The sequence below is a fragment of the Pungitius pungitius genome, chromosome 4 (genome assembly GCF_949316345.1).
Source record: "Pungitius pungitius chromosome 4, fPunPun2.1, whole genome shotgun sequence".
Taxonomy (NCBI): Eukaryota; Metazoa; Chordata; class Actinopteri; order Perciformes; family Gasterosteidae; genus Pungitius; species Pungitius pungitius.
Genome location: NC_084903.1, coordinates 7,849,295 through 7,869,824, shown reverse-complemented (window position 1 = coordinate 7,869,824; position 20,530 = coordinate 7,849,295). Strand labels below are relative to the sequence as shown.

The 20,530-nt window shown below is 42.3% G+C and overlaps 2 protein-coding genes across 4 annotated transcripts in view; both read right to left on the bottom strand.

Moving 5' to 3' along the window:
* Positions 1–27: 27 nt before the first annotated feature.
* On the bottom strand, positions 28–1,132 carry ss18l2 (ss18, like 2). The gene is made up of 4 exons (XM_037483959.2): positions 967–1,132; positions 582–658; positions 346–430; positions 28–238 (listed from the first exon to the last, which is right to left on the bottom strand). Exons 1-4 carry the CDS (start codon positions 1,033–1,035, stop codon positions 182–184), a joined length of 288 nt encoding a protein of 95 aa, XP_037339856.1. The 5' UTR covers positions 1,036–1,132; the 3' UTR covers positions 28–181.
* Positions 1,133–6,294: 5,162 nt separating this feature from the next.
* Positions 6,295–20,530, bottom strand: part of phkb (phosphorylase kinase, beta) — a 79,646-nt gene continuing 65,410 nt past the window's right edge. For 2 of the 3 annotated variants that reach the window (XM_037483325.2, XM_037483343.2), the window contains 15 exons: positions 19,944–20,027; positions 19,111–19,215; positions 18,309–18,391; positions 17,581–17,671; positions 15,721–15,779; positions 15,222–15,384; positions 14,148–14,229; positions 13,778–13,835; positions 11,306–11,396; positions 9,810–10,015; positions 9,331–9,465; positions 8,889–9,018; positions 8,375–8,482; positions 8,149–8,289; positions 6,295–7,880 (listed from right to left, as the gene is read on the bottom strand). In XM_037483325.2, coding sequence (XP_037339222.1) covers positions 7,743–7,880; positions 8,149–8,289; positions 8,375–8,482; positions 8,889–9,018; positions 9,331–9,465; positions 9,810–10,015; positions 11,306–11,396; positions 13,778–13,835; positions 14,148–14,229; positions 15,222–15,384; positions 15,721–15,779; positions 17,581–17,671; positions 18,309–18,391; positions 19,111–19,215; positions 19,944–20,027 — 1,674 coding nt within the window. In that variant the 3' untranslated portion in view covers positions 6,295–7,742. Of the gene's footprint in view, positions 7,881–8,148; positions 8,290–8,374; positions 8,483–8,888; positions 9,019–9,330; positions 9,466–9,809; positions 10,016–11,305; positions 11,397–13,595; positions 13,687–13,777; positions 13,836–14,147; positions 14,230–15,221; positions 15,385–15,720; positions 15,780–17,580; positions 17,672–18,308; positions 18,392–19,110; positions 19,216–19,943; positions 20,028–20,530 lie in introns of all 3 variants that reach the window. The other variant, XM_037483334.2, reaches the window with a different exon arrangement.

Below are 20,530 nucleotides of genomic sequence, written 5' to 3'. Positions count from 1 at the left end.
AGATAGTGATTTCAGAAACCAAAGACAAAACAGAAAATGCTTTTAATGTAAAAGTTTGATTTTTTTTTTGTATAAATATAGATATCGGCATTGAACTGGGACGCCAGTAATCATGCTATGGGTAACAAAACTGATACATTTTTCGTGACGTGAATTCAAACCACAGTGATGGAAGCTGCCTTCACGTCGCTCCCTGTCTGTTCACAGCTGGTGTTGATGAGGTTTCATTTGATGTAGACTGGAAACAGAAACAACATATTACCAGCGAGGCGGTAGGTCAACGGAAGACTTCCAGTTCTATCATTACTGCAATGCTCATCCGTGGATTGCGCGGTTTGTCCTTACATTTGTGCAGGGAGGCATGTTGTCTGGGCTGGCGTCCGCTATGGTTGCCAAATACACGATGTTCCGGTGCAGGATCTGTTGGTATCTGATGGGGGGGGGGGCAGAGAGCGCACACAGGCTCTGCTTATACCACCGTACAAAATGCCTTGGTGTGCAAACTAGTGGCTACCAGTTACATCAGTGGGCATAAGCAGAGAGACCATTGGTAACAGGCACTGAGTGATGCGGTGACTCACTGAACGCACTCCACAGCTCGTCCTTTCTGCATGTATTCAGTGATGCATCGAACCAGCTGGTCGTTTTCATCCAGCAACTGGTACGGAGAGCAAACGATTACACGCGGTGACCATTTAATACACAGTAGTCAACGTTAACTTATTGTTCATTACAACGTTAGCTAAGTTAACCTCTTGACAAAAACAGTTACTGAAGTCAACACCAATCATATTTACAAAGAACAGCCCTACATGGAGTCAAAATGAATGTAAACAAACACCTAATAAATTGACGTTAGTGATGTAGGTAGCGGCTAAATACCACAGCTCGTATCAGTGTAATGTAAGGGGCGTATAAGCTAACAGCTAGTTAGCCGTTTCATTAAATACTCAAATGGCGTCTTACCCTCTGTATGGTTTCTTGGTTAATTTTTGCCTTTCCTCGCAGTTTCTTCGGCACAAAGACAATCGACATATTCGTTAAGCCCAGGTAGTTTTTCGCTTGTTGATTTTGCAAACGGAAGCTTCTTCTTCTTCTTGGTTTCCCCCTCTACGTGTCTTCTTGCTCCTCTTCATTCTTGTTACACTACCGCCACCTTCTGGACATTAGCCGTCTAACAGTTTGGTGACGTAATACAAAAAATCCGTTTCAACGGTCGAGCTATATTTTGAATATTTAGCACACATGTATGTCCTTTCCTCACATTTGTGAGAGAGGTAAAATCTATATATCAATCAACTTTTATTTCAGACTCAAGGTCCAGATAGTTATTAATTCCAACTTCAAGTTTGAAATTTCAATGTGCAATATTAATATAAAAGAAAGACCGTTAATTCAATCTAAGTATTAATATATACAATGTAAATGGGGGTTGGAAACAATGAGAATCAGTTTGTGGTGTCAGAGTCAACATTATCTTGTCATGTTAGATGAGGTGAACTGTAATTTATGAGTAAAACCTGGTGGATGGATGCAAAACAAACATGGCAGGTGTAATTGAATAAGTAATTCAATTTTTGTGTCCACTGTCGGGACATCTCAGCTGGTATAATTCAGAAGGGTAACAAGGCAGTGTTGTTGCATTATATTGGTGTTAGATCAACAAAAAGGAAACCAGTTAGTGTGAAAATCAGTTGGGAAATGACACTGGTCACAAATCAGACCACTTCATAAAACATGTTTCGGTCAATAGCTGACTGATTGTTTCAGAAAGCTGACTTCTCCATAAAGCCCTCATATTTATGAATTGTTGTCAAACTGGCGGCTCACGTTTCCGGTCTCCACAGGTCGCAGCTACTTCACTGAGTCCACCAGACGTCAGGTAAATCATGTTTATCTTACCGTTTCCCTCAGATAACTGAGAGATGCATCTATTTTTAGTGTGTGTATGGTAGAGAGATATGTGAGAAAGTCAACACGGGATGAGTTGGAAATGAGAACGGATTGATCACTTAAGTGCCAGCAAGGATGGGTGTTGACAAACTAAAGTAAAAGTGAAATACCTCATTAAAGAAGCCTTGACATAAGTTCAACGATGGCCAGGGTAACCTTGATTGTATTGTATTCTAAGTGTATTGAGTTGGGTGAGTTCTACGGATCACATCCTTCGCATGGCCAACGAACACAAGTGAACCCACAACACTAAATGTATGTCTGGTGCCCTACAGCAGCTCTTTATAGCTTCACTGGGTCATTATCTGCTCCATTAGGAGGATTTCTCTCTGCTGGTTTCCTGTAGGCCCCTCGGGCCGTCCATCACTGGGCATAATGGGGCCCATTTGGGATCCTTGAACCTAGAGGCATGTCAAATAATACACAAAGGAAGTTCCATTCTTTCTTTTTACTCCAGCCATGGTGACAATTGTTCTGCACACTTGTAAAAGATATCTACATTCAAAGGTAATTCTTTTTTGCATAAATGTTTAGTACATATTGAATTTACTCTCCTATGGTGTTACGACACTTAACTAGGCAAGTTTCCCTCTAAAAGTTTGGCTAGTATGTACACATTAGTAACTGAACTTATATGTATAAGAGAAAAGGTGTTGATAATGGAAAAGTCTTTTGTAAAGAAGCCTCATGCAGCTAATTCAATTTCCATTCAGTATTAGTTTTCTTACTAATAGACATCAACGTTTGTATAGCCTTCTTTGGAGGACTTTAGGCCCATTAGGGTCCACAGAGGACTCTGCTATTGGTCACTGGTGTTCCAATTGTGGTTACTGTATCTTGAATGATTGTTTTGGTCTTATCTCATAGACTTTACAAATTATTTCCACAAATGAACATTTCTCATGCATAGAACAGAGTACCAGACTATTGGCCAGATGAAGTCCCCCCCTCAGAGTCGATGCTGGTGAACCTGCGGCCCTCCTCCCTCCATGTATAGTGGACTACCTTCTGACAGGAGACACCATTCAGGTGCGTGTCACTCCACACGGCAGTGAGAGAAGCGCTGAAGGCTTCGTTTTGTTAGTCGTACAGAGTGTCTAGAAATGTTAGTGGAGAATTATTTTTTTCATTCAAATGAAATCAGGGTGTATTTTCTTTCCAAATTCACCCATGTTTTAATGTTCCTATTCGGTCACAGGAGGGCAGTGTAGTCCCCTTGTGCCTGTGTGGTGTTTTTATGACTGTCAAACGTAGGACAAATAGAAACTACTAACTTCTGCATTTGTTTAATTTCAAGAAAAGATGATTGAATAAATTGTTTTTTTTATTAGTTCATTAACCAGTACCAGAAATTTCTAAGACAAAATTTCAATTCATTGATTCACAGAAATTCCTTCTCTATAATTATTTATAATGCAGGTAGATGAAATCCAGCATACACGCTCAGTGAACTGTAAACTAGCAATAGAGGAGTCTGCAGTACTAAATATGTATAAATAAGTACCCATTCATTTGCTTTAATAAACACCAGGAAAGCTGTGAGATCAGATTGGTTTACAATAGGAAGATAAAAAGTCAACTGAAAGGCCTCTACGTTCCTGTGAGATCATACCTGAGCTGAATGCAGTTGAAGGCCTCGTGTTTGAGTCGGTTTTATCAATAACTCAATTTGTTTCAAAGACTCAAAATGCTGAAAGAAACTTGATCTCAACAAAAAACGTACCGTTGTGTGGGAACAACAGACCTGGAACAAGTATCAGTAATGTACTTGGAGATCATTGGTTGCAGAATGTTCTCATCCATTTGATCCTTTTGAATGATCCTCAGTTAAATGATGTGGAAATCTTCTGGACTGCTACTCGTCGGCTAGTTGGACGAGTTTTCTTTCACATTCTGTGCGTTTCACCTACAAATGTCTGGCAACACGAGATGGATGCACCGCGTAGTCAGGGGCCGCGAGCTGCAGAATTTCCTTCAGCAAAGTCCCTAAATGCAAAGACGTCGCCACCAAAGACGCCACGGCCTTGAAGAAGATGGCCGCGGGTTCCCATGGGCCCAAGTCAGACAAGCAACCTCCATCCAATAGGGCTGACTCTACTGAATCCACTGCCTGTATTCTTGTATTTCCTCTCCAGCTGGCCATGCTGAAAAAGATCCCTGGTCTCAATCTAGTAAAAAAAATAGTTTGCAGTACGATACTATCATTATACTGACCTAAAGGACCTTTTGTTTTCTCTTCCAAGAGGCGCAGGCGGGCTTCCATGTCATGAGACAAAAGGAGAGAATGGTCCCATCTGCACAGGACGTCCCTGCACCGGCGTAGAAACCATGACCACTTTGCCTTTTAACAGGCGACCTGCGGAGGGTCTGCATAATCCCACGTTCCACATCTTAAACCCAGATAACTGCAGTGGATTATCAGATGTCCTGCTGCATTTTAGCACGAGACGTGGCAGAAAAAGAAGAAGAAAATATATAGGCATTTATTTGAAATGCTTTCCCACATTTTCACTTCATTTTTCCATCAATGTACCATTTCAATCAAAGTCTCATTGCCCTTGCTAGAGGCCAAAGCAAACTTTTCTTTTCTACACCCTTTACTCCCACTTCCATTTAGGGATTTAGACCCCTAATCAAATCAAATCGGTGCTGATTTAATTTCCATATTCCTGGCAGAGAACATCGGGAGCCTTTGAGGCCCCTGATCTTTGTGCTTTTCTGCCAAACTGTTGGGATTCTTGCCAATTCCCACCTGTTTTACCCCCTGATTGTCAAGACAAACGCAGACCAACCTCTCACCCTTTAGTCAGAGGACAACTCAGCCATGTGAGGCTATTGATTATTGGGTTATTTTTGTAAGGAGTCCTCCATTCATCAGTAAGTATCTTTTTGCAGTTGCAGTCACATCCGATACAACACAAGACAAATCTTGCATATTTAAAAAGTCAATTGTGAGGCTATGATGTAGAAACGTTGAAATGTTGATTTTCACACGCACACTATTGATTATTTATATTCTGCTGCCTCTTAGTGGACTGCTGATGCACACACTCCTATGATGCCGTAGAACTGTAGCTACATCGTGGCCAACTGCGTCTGAGCATTTCTGCTGTTTGTCTCTTGTTGTAGACGTGAAATCAACATCTCTTATATGTAGACGGTCATCCATTTGACAAAATTATCCAATTCAACCCCGATTAAGCCCTACTGAAGGGGCAACTTATTTAAAACCTGTAGCTTTGCGTTCATCCGCGGATGATTGAGCAAAAACGAATTATTTTCTAAAGCAGAAATATGTGCTGCCTTCCTGTGGTTAAAGGCATATGAAAACCCATTAAAAACATCATTATTTATCTTGCATCAACAAGTGACTTAGATAGCAACAAATATTGGCTACCAAAAAATATTTCAAACATACAACTATGTATTTTCTTATGTAGAGTTACTTTACTGGCTGTGAAGTCTTGATGTAACTCTCTGACCCCCAAAACCAGGCTTTCTCTAAACAGCCAAGACTCACAGCAACTATAAGCTGTCATTATCCTCACAGCTTCATCTTTTTGACAGTTATCAAGCATCTTATGTAATATTTAATCAAAAGGATGAAATCTATCATTATTACTCCATGTCTCATTTAAAATGTTGTCCAGTGAAACACGTTGCATTCTGAGCTACTCAGAGCAAGCAGCTCTGCTCAGACCAGCAGTCATGTGACAGACATTTTCATTTTCTTGGCACCTTGGAAACAAGTTGTGTAGGAAATTCACTTTCACTCATGTGACACGAGTGGAAAAGCCCCCTGGAGCTGCTTGGGGTTCAGAGGGTGCAAAGCCACAACATCTATAGTATCTATACAGCCATTGTTAATGCCTCTCATTGAAACAAAAATATAAAAAGGACACAGGTTCACCAAAAACAGCCTTAGGTTGTAATCCAGCTTCTGCTGGAGGTCCAGGTCATAATGCTGGAGGGAGGGCAGGAGAACAAGGAGGGTCAGACCACTGCTGCACAAAAAGGGGTCTCTAAGGGGACTAGTGCTTGGAAACCTTTTCTTTTTGTTCTTAGAAGCTAAATTCTCCTTGTTGAAGAGACGACTTATTTTAGCAACACAGGCCAGATCTCACTGGCATGCAGGCTGCTTTGAATGTATTGGGAGTGAGGCAGAACTTTATCTTCTGCCCCCCCCCCCTTTTCGGGTCAAGTAAGACGATTTTTTTTGCTTCTTGTCCAGCAATTACACGCCTGTATTGTATATTCTGAGGGGAGATGTTCCAGAGGCGGATGCATCACCCAGAGAATGTTTTTACACATTCAAATATACCATCTAAGCAGTGATTGTAAATAGTTTCCAGGATAGCTTTATTCTTTGAAACAACACTATTGAATTAAAAATACACACAAACACAGTGAGAAAGTAGGCTATTTAGGGACAGCACGCTTTAAAATAAGAGAAATCTCATATCATTTCTGCCTAAAGATGACGGCTGTTCACTGTTCCCACTTTCAAAAGACATTCACTAAAGGGTCCTGAGTGTCAAGACTACACACGAGCACCAGTCATTGTCACGCAGAGCTCAGTTGTGTAGAATAAACTCATTTCTGTTGCCCTTTAGCATTCAGAGAAACCGTCACGATGCTTATGGCAAACGGTACCTATGGTCATGCAGCAGACTGTGCATGCATAGAGCTAAGAGGACACAGTGATCCAATAAGAGAAACTCAACATATCACAACAAACTAACTCGATATACGAGTAATTCACTATAAAATCTAAATACCACGTGGTTCTCAGAACGTTTGATGCCAAAGCTTGTGTAGATGAGGGTACTCATTTAAACATGTATGCATTCATAATGATAGCTCTTGTGTGGAATATTAGTTATAAAAAGTTATTTTTACGAGCCGTTGGAGCCAAATTCCAAATTCACTTGAGAAACAAACCTCTCAATATACGACATGACCTTTGAGTGTCTAACTAAAAGTTATTGCTGATGAGGTGTAGCTTACATCTTTCCTTCAGGTTAATTATGGCATTAAATAACATACCGTGATCAAAATACAAACTTAAAATACAAAATTACATTTTTGAGCAAAACTAAAAATATAAGAAATAGTTCACTTCCTGAAATAAGCAAATTAGTTTCATTACAGAGAATGGGAGGAGGATGTTGATACATCTCGTGTCCTGCAGCTAAATATGAAGCATTCAGTTTTACTGCTAGGCTAAAACAGGATAATTCCTTCATTTTGGTTTAATTTTGATGGTTTTAGCAAAAGTGACTTATTGGAAAAATGGTAAAAGAACAGTAAATAGGTGGGTATGTGCCTTTCTGACCTAGATAGCTAGCCACTTGTGGTGGTTTAAAACACTAATAAAATCTTTATTTCAATGCATAAAACAGCTGGGCGACTGAGTTGCGGCAACAAAAAGAAGTGTAAAGGTTAAGCAACAGCCTGGATGCTACTGATCACAGCTGTTTGATGTGTAGTACATTGGGACTTTGAACAAAGTGCAGCGAGGAAGGTTGCAGTTTCTCCCCAAGTAACAACTTTTGTTTTAATCGTTTTCTGGACCAATGGATGTGTGTTACTCACTGGAGCACACTGCAGACGTGCTTATCAACGCCAGTTGAAAAGTCCATGAAAGATATAGCATGCAGGAGTGGAACGCGTCCTGCCAAGGGGAGGATTGGAGGAGGGGTTAGAGGTGATCTCCTGATGGCTACTCCCACACCGTTTGATGACTGCACCCCAGCAGGTCGGTGCTCGGGAGTCAAAGCACGGTGGATCTAGCTCACAGAGCACGGGTCGTCCTTGCAGGGCTTGAAATCCCCTTGCAGCAACAGGATCATAACGGCCTTAGTCAGGTAGCTGGAGGTGCCTCTCTTTCCCACCGCTGGTGTGTTGTAAAAGGCCTCCATGTCATTCTGATGGGGGCACAGAGAAAAGTACTCATGATTTATTTAATCATATGCTTTAAGTAAAGAAAAACTTCCTGGCAGGATCATCACAAATAAAAACAATGGCAGTATGTTTGTCGTTGGAACACTATTTAATTAAGCTATGGCTTCAGTTCAATTATTATTGCACAGCTGGAGCAGAAGTTTGGGAGCACTCGGGTCTGTGGTGAGACGACTCGTGGTGGACAAGCCGGTCACATTAAAGTAAGAACATGTTATCAGATAGGAACTCTACCTGTTTCTCTGTGCCTTCCAAGCTTCCACGATCCTTCTGGAAATCCTTGTAGGCTTCTTTCATCAGGCTGTCCAGATCCAACTCGTCACCGAACTCCAGCTCTGGGTTTCTCTCCAACACGACGGACACCACCATCAGCAACTGCTCCCAAAGTGGAAACAGGACACGTCAGAAACACAGAAAGTTTCCCTTTTTGATTAATCAGTCTAAACCTCAAAGAATTTACCTCTACTATGATTTGTCTGTACTCAGGCAGGACGATGTTCTTCAGCGTGTCCTCCACCAGCAGGGAGAAGTTCATCTCATACATGGTCATGTCAGACAGGGTCGGTTGCTGCAAAGAGACAGCTTGGACGCTGTAACTGCCGCTAATTGGTAATGCACTGTGTGTGTTTATGAGCAGGTTATCATCATCACACAGCTGTTCTAATTCATCTCTTCTATTATTTTGTCCTGATCAAAGTGTCACAACGAATTATTCGACTCCCATCAGTGCGGGAGAGAGGCAGAGGTGTGTGGCCAAAAGGCATTCGCTGAAGAGAGAACATTATGCAGAATCATCCTCATCATCTGGTCAATATTTGCAGAAAAGTTCTGCAGACACGGTCACCAGTACTTTAACCAAGCAGAAATGGACACCAAACCATAGAGATCGATGACTGTGAGGTTTTTACCTGCCTGTTAATACATCGCGAAACATCACACGGCATCGATCGCGGTGTTAGTTCTGCGGCAGGTACCTGTGGGAGGTGAGTTCCAGCCACCATAAAGCCGTTGGGGGTCCTCTCCAGGATCTGCCACACACGATCGTAAAAGCCCAGCGGGGTCCTGTTCAGAGAGCCGTCTATCTGACGCTTGTTCAGCCAAGACCTGACAGCAAAGCAAAGGGGGGACGTGTTGAACCGGATTATAGACACTGGGGAAATATAATGTCTAAAGCTGTTGTTCTACAGGAAATGGTCTCTGTGTATTAGATTAGATTCAATGAGATAAAGATGTATTAACTCCATTTGGAAATTGGGTTGCGGCAGTAAGATGTGAATGTAGACAAGACGGGAGATTTTAAGAATGCAACCGAAAAAGATTAAATAAGCGAATGCATTAAGATTACAACATTGCCCCTGCAAAGGGGGTTTTGTGAGTAGGTTGCATTTAAGGGGGGAGGGGGGATTTGACCAGTACCTGCCGGTGTTTTGTGGCTGCAGGACGTCCAGCAGGAGCTGCTTGATATCGCTGGGGGAGAGCTGGTAGATGTCCTGGGCCGCCATGTCTCCTGCCCTGATCTTCAGCTCATGTTTCATGGCCTGGACAATCCATCTGCAAGATAAATGATCAAGAAAAGCCCGTTGGCATGACGCGGCAGATGGAACAGAGTTTCCACATGGCTTTTGATTTTCCTGACAGTATTTTTTGCACCACATGTCAGGGGCTTTTATCCAATCAGTCCACAGCCCACCTTTAAAGTGACAATCATTTGAAACATTTAAAAACAAAACTGCTTTGTTTGTATGTATGCACAGATATTTTAAAGCAAGGCGTTACTGATGTTTCGATTGGCAAATTTAAGAAAATGTTCTCTGTTGAGTGGTTTGAAAACCAGTAGGGGAGAATTACAGTGAGAACATACTGCATGACTAAATGTGCATCTGAGTTTGTCCTACCCGACTCTGATCTTGAGCATGCCACTGAACAGCTCTGGGTTGTTGGAGATAATCCATCCGATGTGAATGACCAACTCCTGCTGAAGCACGGCCTCCCGCTCTCCACCTCGAGGGGCGCACCTGCTGTAGATGATGCCCTGGATCACCCCGGGCGACAGTGGGTTGGAGATCACCTCTTCCTCTTGCCCGAATAAGCCGAGGGTAACCTAGCAATTAGCGGCAATAACAAATGCACGCACACAACCGGGGAAACAAGAGCAAACACCGAAACCACAGTCAGAAGTTTCTGTGCATTGCTGAAGAACTGCTGTGTGCGCTTTAGCGAGCATGTGTGCCTTATGCATGTGCGACTTATGCATGTGCGACTTAGGCATGGGCGCCTTATGCATGTGCGCCTTATGCATGTGCACGTGTGTGTGGAGTGTGTTCATGCGTAGAACGGCATGAGCACACACAGCACTCACACAGGCAGTACTTCCTCCAAGGTGCAATTCTACTATTATCTATACTCCATCTCTCTCAAATTGGCCTCCTCTCCGAGAGCCACGTAAAAATGAGGGGAGAAAAAAAAATCGGAAGATTACTCTTCTGCATTTTGTTTCGTCTGAGGCATTTCAGGAAAATTACACCTAACCACCCTCCGAATGGGAGGAAGCACTTTTATCCTTGCCTGTAGCGGATGAAACCAGCGCTTTGAAGCTGCACCGTTCCTCTTTACATCTAAACTGATTGTTTCTGAGCAAAGAACGGCCTGGAAATGACGTTTTGAAATGACCAGGGGGAAATGCATTGGACTATTGAAAAGACATATGAACAGAACCAGTCAGACCAGACCTAGACGGGGTGGTGCCTTATTTCTTACAACTGAGCTGTTATTGTAAGCAGAGGAACACAGCCGTTTCAAATCTTAAATCAGCTTTTCCAATCATGTTGAGAGGAGCGATCCCTCCGGTGAGCAATCTATATGCAGATTCACACCGTGAGCTACTTCACTATAATGAAATGCTTAAAACTGTTCGGAAGGGTAAAAAAGAGACGAGATAACCGACTCTCTGGAGAGGAGACTAATCTCTGAGGAACACTTGACAGGAAAGCACTGAACCTCATCCAGAGCAAGGGAGTGGCATGAGACAAATCTGGAGGGTCACGGTACATCAATCGGCACACGGCGCACGTCTAGACTCGAGTGGACTCGGTCAGATTAGGATTCTGCGCCGGTCACACTGGCAGCATTGCGACATCAACTACAGCTTCGATGCACACACAAAGGAGGCGAGCTGTGATGGGGGGATGTGAGCATGCAGCTAGCCCGCTAACACAGGATTACAGCAGGAGAAGCGCATAATCATGTATCACCAATTGAATTTATTTGAATCAGTGAACATTAAAATCATTGTCCAGACATGCCATTTCCCCCCAAAATAAGCCCAAATCATTTGTACAGAAGGGATAGTTACGGTAAACTATACAGGCCTGCGATCTGTGTGTCCACTTACCTGCTTGCCATGCACTAAAACACTAGTAATACTGGGGGCAAGGCTGTCCACTAGCTTAGTTAAGAGACTGGCAGCAAGACGCACAACAGACCTAGTGGGCGAAAAGACACAAGAACATTCTTGTTCATTCAAGGATATCTAACATGGAGCGGTTTGTGAATTTCAACGTGTAATCAAGTGTTATTGATTACCTAGCAAAACATGTGAAGCATATATATTGAGTAAAGTGGCAAAAAAAAGTACCACAACTGAAACATTTTTAATTATACATAGATATTTCGATAACGAGATGAAAAGACAAGATCTTGTCCCCAGGTGCCGGATGCTTCATTTATTTTATTATAGTAGTAAAATGCCCCCCAAACATCAGAATTAAATTGAATGAATCTTAAATATGGCACCAACAATGTTCTTATTTAAAACTGACTGAGGCCTGCTATGTATAAATCCCAGCCCTATTTAATAAATCGATTTCCCAAACAAATATTTTAATGTTCACTAATTTCACAGTTTGTCAATGGCAAGAGTCACCAGAGCCTTCAAACTGCCTCCCCTTGCCTGCAGGAATCCTACGAGGGGAAAGGGCAACACAAATGAACGTTGCTAGAGACACACACAGAGTTGAAGCCATCCTCACAGAAGCAATGATGAAATTAAATCATTTCATTTAGGAAGTCTTGAATACAAATGGACAAAACTACTCTTATATTATGCTCTTATATACTCTCTTTGGTGTGTGTTTATGGAGTTATTCTGTTGCTGCACCTCTGCAGCATGATGAATAGAAATGCAACAAAGCCCTGATGTTTAGACAGCATGATGTGTTGTCGGTCCCCTGATGCTTTGTTGGGGAACCTATTTCAAGCTTCACTTCCTGGCCCATGTTAGGTAAATGAGAAAGTAAATTAAACTCATTATTGATTGAATTTGCCGGCAAGTTGGAATCCAGCCCTCAGGCTTTTCTTTTTGGATGTACGGCATAATCCAATTTCTCTTTACTAACTTCCTATTCATTCATAAAGCAGCCACTAATGAAAGCTGTTTGTGTCGGCCGGGTTGAATGCACTTATTGTAAGTTGATTTGGACAAAACTCTCTAAATCCATGTGACGCAGTGTAATGTTCCCGTGGCACAAATTCAACTCAAACCATGGACACAGAAATAAGTGTTTCTATGTGAGCGAGGCCAGCGGTAAAATCCAAACAAAATACATTCTTTGCAGCTTTGTAATCAAAGACCAAAAAGAGAAAGATATTTTGTTGGACTGGAACTGGGGGGCAAATGTTTCATTCAACATTGTTTGCACCCTCCCAAAAATTGAGTACACTATTTTTCAGGACCGCGCCTTGTAAACATGGATTCACAAATATCCCGGCTTTGAGCAACCTTGATATACAAGCTGGGTAAATCCAAAAGTACGTAGTTTAGTCGAAGCATCCGGTGTGGGAGCAGTTTTACCAGTGAGCACAACTTGCTGGCAGGGCTGACGACCTGAAGGAACGTCAGCTCTGCCTCCAGGGAGATGCCTTTGCTCTGTTATGATGAATATTGTTGCTCCCAAAGCAACAATTGAGCTCCTCCATCTAGCATGGATGCCCTTAATGAAACAAGTGTAAGAGCATTCACAGTGCCATAACAAACTATTTCCTTTGGCGTATACAGCCATCCGCGTGCAGCGGTGGACGCCGCCGTCCAACAAACGAGGGCTCGGCCTCCGTGGCGGTAATTGAAAAGGCAGCAAACACCGACAACAGCATCCTTAACTCATCTGAGTCAATGTGCCGGCTAGCTGGGCCTAACGCACCACTGTGGGAATGTTAGTTTCCTTATTATTAGTGCTTTAGCCAGAATATCAACAAGATGCTAAGATATTAGCCTGCTCAATTTCACCTTTTGAAAAGAAAACTTGGGGCAAGCATTATTTTTACACCCAAAAAATGCTGAGTACTATTAAGTGTTTTTTGTGAGATTTAAAAATATTTTTATTGTTTTCAGTCTTGCAAAAGAAAGTTATACGCCCAAAGCAGCTATCCCCTAAATTTGTGCTGATTTACATAATAAAAGAGTAGAAGTGGAAGAATTTGTGTAATATGTCAAAAATCCACATCTTGACGTTTGGAAATCCTTCTTTCTGTCTTTACTAAAGTGCTGTTATTTGTTCATTTGGTTACGAGGAATCACAATTTGGGATTAGCTGACCATCACACAGCTCTAACGTTAGACAGCTAGCCGGCCCGCTGACTGGGAGAAAACATGCAGAGGCTTCAGTCCATCTGTGCCTGGACGTTACCTGTTTCCCATGCACCAGTAGTGTGGTGATGTGAGGAGCTATAGAGCTCGCAAACTTCTTGATAATGGCAGCAGCCTGACGTACTGCCAGCCTACAGTTCAGCCAGATTAAATGTGTTAACATGAGACAAGCTTGTGTGGGTGCAACCAGTGTATTTCTGGATGTGTGTGGGAATTTCAGACCAAAGCTTTCTGCTGCCAGCTCTTCTGTAAATTCTCTCCAGTTCATCCATCAGGTTCTCTGTAATTACAAATAAGTTTGCATTTGGACATTTGGCCAAAAGACATACAGTCAAATCCAAATGTATCCTCCATTAAACAGCCTCCTTAAGATAAGTACGTGATTACAGGTTGTTAAATAACTAGGTTTTGTGAAATTAATAAGAAAACACAACTCAGTTCACAGAAAGAAGCCTACACAGGAAATAGAAAAAGGTTAGAAGCATCTCAAGCATTTGGCACAGGCTCTTTGTAGGAAGAAGGATGCATTAGTCCTAGGAAACTTTCAAGAGGAAATCAATGTGTATTTGTGCATGTGTGCACAGGTCCTTACCATCTTTAGCGAGGAAGTCTGGTCCTTCTCTCCTCAGAAGGATGACTGCAAGTTGAGCCTGACTGGCCAAGCAGTTGCAGTCCTGGTGTGTGTCATTACACACACACACACACACACACACACACACACACACACACACACACACACACACACACACACACACACACACACACACACACACACACACACACACACACACACAGAGAGAAACAATAGGGTAGATGAGCCTAGATACGCATACAAACAACAGATCTAAAGCAGTTGCAATATTCTCGCTAACAAAGCCGTTTTTTACTTTTATTAACCATAACCCTAACACAAATTATGAAATTGTGGTAATAATGAGTATGTTTTTACTGCCTCATTTAAATTTGAAAGCAGCCTTAAAGTGAAAAATATGGAAGCGAGAGGAGAAATATTTTTGCTTGACATACTAAGTGGCTATCAGGTTTAGTAGCTTCAACGTGGCCACATGTGGAAATGAAGTAATAACTGATTTGGATTCTTGGACTTCCATTGTGTCTTCTATCATGAATTCCCCACAGACAAGACATGTGACAATTGCAGAAGGGTGTGGGCTGAAGTTTGTATTTTTAGGATAAAACATGCAAGCCCAGAGCTTGAGATTGACAACCAGTTAAATGTGAGCAGACTTGAAGAGATGGTATAATGAACACGGCCGTGGTGAGATTCTATCAACCAACACGTAACATGCGTCCGAGTGGGCGTCTGCAATCACAGGGTGTGTCAACAGGGGTAAAATAACAGGTTATGTTCCACACTAATATGCATTTGTATAAAGGATAACCTGCTTTGAAGACAGATGGATGGATACAAGTATTGAGTTGATAATGGATATTCTCCTACACTGAAGTCCTAACCAAAGCACCACTGTTTACCTGGGGATGTGTTATAGTTTCTTTCCTTCATTAACTCACAAAAAAGTGAAACAAAAAAACAATTTAAAAAAAACTGCTGAGCTCAATATCCTTTTTCATTAGGCATATGGACAATTGAAATGAGCCAGGACTGTCATCCTAAGGTCCCCATTCGAGAATACTGCTGTGAACTCACGTGGAACTTGTGGATGACCTCGTGGGTGGGCTTCAGCAGCCACTCGTCCACGTTGATCTCTGGCTGCTGCTCCAGATCGGAGACGTTGGGTGTGCTCATCTGTCTCTTCACCTTGGAGTGCTTCGGCAGCTCCAGCTCTTCAAAGCTCTTAAACTCTGGGATCCTATGTGCACATGCACACACACAATAATTGTTTGTACATGGTAGACCTGCAGGTTGATGCTTTCGATTTGATTTGAAACATTTCACAATTACTTCAACAACAAAAACACAGCTGGCATCATTCCTTTGGCATGATGTTAATTATACACTAAACAGAGTCTTTGATCCTGGAAAACACGTTAAATCAAGTCCACATGTCTACACTATAAACAAATAATCCTCACATTGTATGCATATCAGATTTGAATCGTATTTGTCTAAATGAGCTTTTTAAAATATCAACAGTCAAACTGACCTGTGACCGATTAAGTATTTAAAGACTAGAGGGAACTCTTACTCTGCCTCATTGACCCGCAGGAAGTCCAACTGCTCCACCACGGCTCCAGATATCAGAGTCTAACAGGTCGAAGAGGAAAGAAATGACACTTCTGGGATTTGCAAAATTAGCATTCTCTTTGTACACCAGCGTTAGCACAGTCATACAAGAACTTATAATCTAAAAGGCACAACTTCCGAAGCACAAAAATACAGGTGAGAAAACCCGGATCTTTAAAACCACAAGAGGGGCTTTGTCGGAGGACTCTGTGTACAAAACAACTGTTTGAGGAATGCACTTCATAACAAACAGCACATGGAGTAGCAAGGTAGAAACTTAGTTTGATTTTTCCAGTGTTACCAAAGTGTATGGGAGCGGTAACGAGATGGGGAAAGTTTGAAAGCAAAGCAGTGTGGGAGCTCTTTGCTCAATGTGACCTGCCCCTGTGGTATAAATGTGGTGTTAGCCATTCCAACTGATGCCAACTCCAAAACAAAAACAAGAAGCAAAGGAGAGGAGCAATCCCGCTCCCCATAACAATGAGAGCGTGAAGAGGAGCGGAGTTTCAAAGTTGTTGGAGTTTGCTGTAAAGTGAATAGCAAATAGGCAGGGGGAGCAAGAACTTTAGAGCAAAACTAAAAACAGATCACAAGCGGAAGTCTCGGCTGAACACTGCAGACAGACTCAGATAGGGTTGGAGAAGTTTCTTTAATTTCATTCTGGAGCTACCGCGGCCTTATTCCTTACATCCTGCATCATAGAGCAATAGCATCTGCCATTAAAAATAAGGACTATCTGGAGTAAAAGGTTTACGGCTGATTGTAAAGAAATGAATGCAGCAGAACATTTAAATCAATCGGTGTATTTAAACACAATATATGTATGTTCACTAACAATATGTGTGGGAAAGTTTTACTTTGATTAAGCCTGAACTAACAGATTTAATGCTTCTCACTGAACTGCTGATGGAAATGAGGTGGATGAGTTAAAAGTGAGGTAAAAGAGGCTTAAATACTTCAGCAAGGAGATAATCATCAGTGGTTTGAACACTATGAACCTTTCACATAGACGTATGTGATCCATTGTTCTATCAAAGTATTTATTATTGCTGCTTTAAGGACATTTTGTGTTGTGTTGCATTGGACTGGCTGTGACCAACGTCGCGATGAAGCTAATCGGCTGTTTTCATAGCGTCTGTGGCACTATCGCCCTGTAGATGGATTTATTTCTGTGCATTCAGGTTTCTCTTCTCTCTTCTCTGCAGGACGAAAGATATACTGAGGATCAACCCCCAATCTGTTGACTCACCACTTCATTTCAGTCTGTCCCCCTAAGGTCATTCCATTGTATTCCATGCGAGCCACAAAAACGTCACCCCTTAAACCGTCTGAGCTCAATACAATTTATCTTGTCTCACCCTCCCAATATGAATATGACAGAGCAAAGTCCCATCATGGATAAGCATAGGTAAGGCTATGAAGGCTAAGAAGAAGGGACTTTAGATTAAATGCTGGGACGCCCTGTGTCAGTAATGTTAAGATATATCTCTCCCCTTTGAGAGATTGCAGGGATATCGGTAGTAAAGTTTGGATGGATAGTACATATTTTTTTTAAATAATATGTTCAAAATTGTAATGATGAAAATCCAACTTACTGGTCGGCTAAACATATTTACTGAGCTGTTAAAGTTAAATAACCACAATAGTTGTGCCTACCCATTCCATCTTTAATTAACAATCCTTCAAAGCGGTTGTTTTGAATTCCTTGGCAATTACAAAATAAAATCATTGTAACCTTCAGATGTGCATCACAAAGACAAACAGTAATGGAGAAGGACCAAATGAAAGAATCGATACCATTATAAACAAGTTTATTTCAAACCTGGAGTCTGTCAACGTGAACTTTGACCCCTCCGATGTTGCCCTTCTTGAACGAGGCCAGCATGTCAAGGACCGGGTTGAAGCGGCTCCCCCTGGTGAGACAGAGGTTGGAATGACGAAATTTGGCTTTTTCTACAGTGGAGCCTAAACATCTGTGTTAACCAGTAGACATCTCCATATTCGCATTTCAGCATTCCTTCACTGCTTCATCCAGCTTTTACCTTCCATACGGGTCATCATCCCTATCAATAGCAAACTAATGACTATTGAGTTTCTTCTTTGTGAACCCACTGACTCATTCTAGATACTGCAGTGTGGCTGTTTAAATGCTCCCAGCTAATTTTAAATACATAGCTTTCTGGAAAATTGTCAATACTGCTTCAATCAACCCACCAGCGTACAGTGATACAAATGAGAAACATTATCACCCAATCACAAGCAAATTCATTCGCACCGTGCTGCTATAAAGATAAATAGCAGCACATGTGGGAGGGAAGAGAGGTAAAGTGGGAGAGAGGGAGAAAGGAGGGATTAAAAAAAATGAACTAAACTGCATTGTGCTCGTCGCAGAATTTTGTTGCGACCTTGATCAATGATCTGAGAGAAAAAGAGCGATAGAGTGTGATGAATGGGCCGATAAGTGGAGGAAGAGTGCTGTAAGAAAGCTATCAGAGGACAGGAGGACATTAAAAGGGTGATAAAAGAGCCAACGTGGAGAGTGTACATTACTTGATGTTATCCTCCCGGATGAGAACCAGAAAGAGTGGACGTCCCTGCATCTTCCAGCACTGTTTGATGAACTGCAGGGCGTTCTGCACACACACACACACACTATCAGATTTGCACAGGCATGAGAAGAGACTGAATCAGTACCAAGTTCAAACTCATCCTCCGTTAAACTGATGAAAGCTTAGATGCTAAAGTTATTGATAAGGTAAAGATAAAGTTTCAAATAATATGAACTTAACGGGTTTAGTAGGTGTTCCTCACACAATAATGCAGTTATATTACGTATACGTCACATACACGTCAGTAGTATGCTACACTCAACATATACTAGTTGTATGGTTTTAAAATCACATTTCAGGGTTTTCCCTTCACATTCTATTACCAAGAGGTCTGTGGTAGGATTTGAATGATAAGTCAGAGAAGAACATGGCCCCCAACCCAACTAAGTCATCTGAAGGCTCCGCAGCTTGGGTTTGGATTCAACACCTTCTTCATACGTTTTTAGAACAATAAGATGTTCATCCACCATCTGCAAGCTGTTTCAATGCTCCATGAAACAATGAAAAGTATTTTGGTCAAACTCAATAAATCCAGTGCGTGAATAAGGCCACCATCCAGAAGAATTGATATCCGTCCTGCCCGGTAAGACGCTTAGTAGGTGCGCTTTTCTGTTGGGAATCCCCAAGAGCATGCAACAAAACCAAATCAGCTGATCTGTTGTCTAGAATGTCCTTTGAGCACGTAACAAGTCATTGGAGTCGTAAGAGCGACAGTAAGCTCAATGAGTGTGACCCCGACTCACCTTAATGTCATCAATCAGCAGCATAACATCCTGGGACAAGTAAAAGTCACTCAGATCAAACACGATTGGGTAGCACACCACCGTCTTGCCAAGGATCCGATAAATCTGGAGGGAGGGGAACACACACACACACACACACAAACAGTTGCATAAGAAGACAGATGGCTCGCAAGTAGTCACATATACATTATTCTGGGCAGCGTATAAAACATGTCATCAATCCTAAAATAGGGTCGGGGGGGACAAACAGAAGCAACACAAATACTCCAGATAACACAATCACACAAGTAATATAAAGCCCCCTCTGTCACATACAGATTGCCACAGGGACTCACACATACACATATACTCCCTTATAGACACACACTGGTGATGGTAATGCCCTCTGGCAGTCTGCCATCTTCCCTATAAATGTCCCATTATAACTCGGCCTTAGCAATTCATTGGAAGCCATAATTCATTTGTTTGGTAATGCCTTTGTTTGACCAAGCTGCTCTGGCTCTACTAATTTGATGACCTTGACTTGGAGGAAGCTGTAAACAACATCCCGACCACACACACACACTTCCACAGGCACCAAATATGCACACACACAGACTCGCACGCAGAGACGGACAGCTTAGCATATTCAAAGAATCTATTCTGCATTCACTCATGCATACTGTACATTTGGCAAAGAGAAATACTGGAATCTCAATATTTTGTGTGTGGAGCTCTTGACTCAGAGCTCTGGGGGGCGTATGCAGATGAGCATGTGGGAGGCGTGTTAGTGGTCACCCGCGACCTTTGCAGCACGTGAGCCCCACGTGCCCCCGGTATGCAAACCCATGTACCTTGCAGGTCCCGATGCAGCCCACGGGCCTCTCTGGACGGCCACTCAGCCCCAGCTTCTTGTTCACGGCGAGGAAACGGTAGGCCTGCAGAACCAAGCACATGTGAAACCCACGTCAGTAAACACAACTGCTAACCTCTCTTATTTCAGAAATTATTTTGCCCGTACATTTCCCATTGAGATTAATACCAATGTTAAATGTTAAACAGTCATGCCGTACAGCGCCAGTCCTTATCGTATGGAAAGTGCATTGTCATTATCCTCCAGTTCATTGAAGATATTTCATTGAGATTACCTCCACATAGCAGAACCACCTTCCAATATTTATCTCTGTGTGAAGTTATGAGACGTGGCGATTGTGAACTGTCCCTGGGATGCAGTAGGCAGCGTGCTCTCGTGGACCCGAGCACGCTGCAGACCGTAGGATCCCAAAAGAAGAAAGTGAGACCTAGGTGAGCCCTCATCAGAATAAATAAAAGGCTGCAAACTGTTTGATTCCACAAAGCCACTAAGAACACGCACAGCCAAATCCGTCCTAAATATTGTATTATTACTTATATTATAAGTGACCCTGCACGCGGCATTAAC

Excerpts from the sequence above, each read along its gene's own strand:
- ss18l2 (XM_037483959.2), bottom strand. The coding sequence starts at position 1,035 with ATGTCGATTGTCTTTGTGCCGAAGAAACTGCGAGGAAAGGCAAAAATT. Across the intron at positions 659-966 it reads ACCAAGAAACCATACAGAGG|TTGCTGGATGAAAACGACCA; the intron begins GTAAGACGCCAT and ends TCTCCGTACCAG. Across the intron at positions 239-345 it reads ACATGCCTCCCTGCACAAAT|TCTACATCAAATGAAACCTC; the intron begins GTAAGGACAAAC and ends TTCTGTTTCCAG.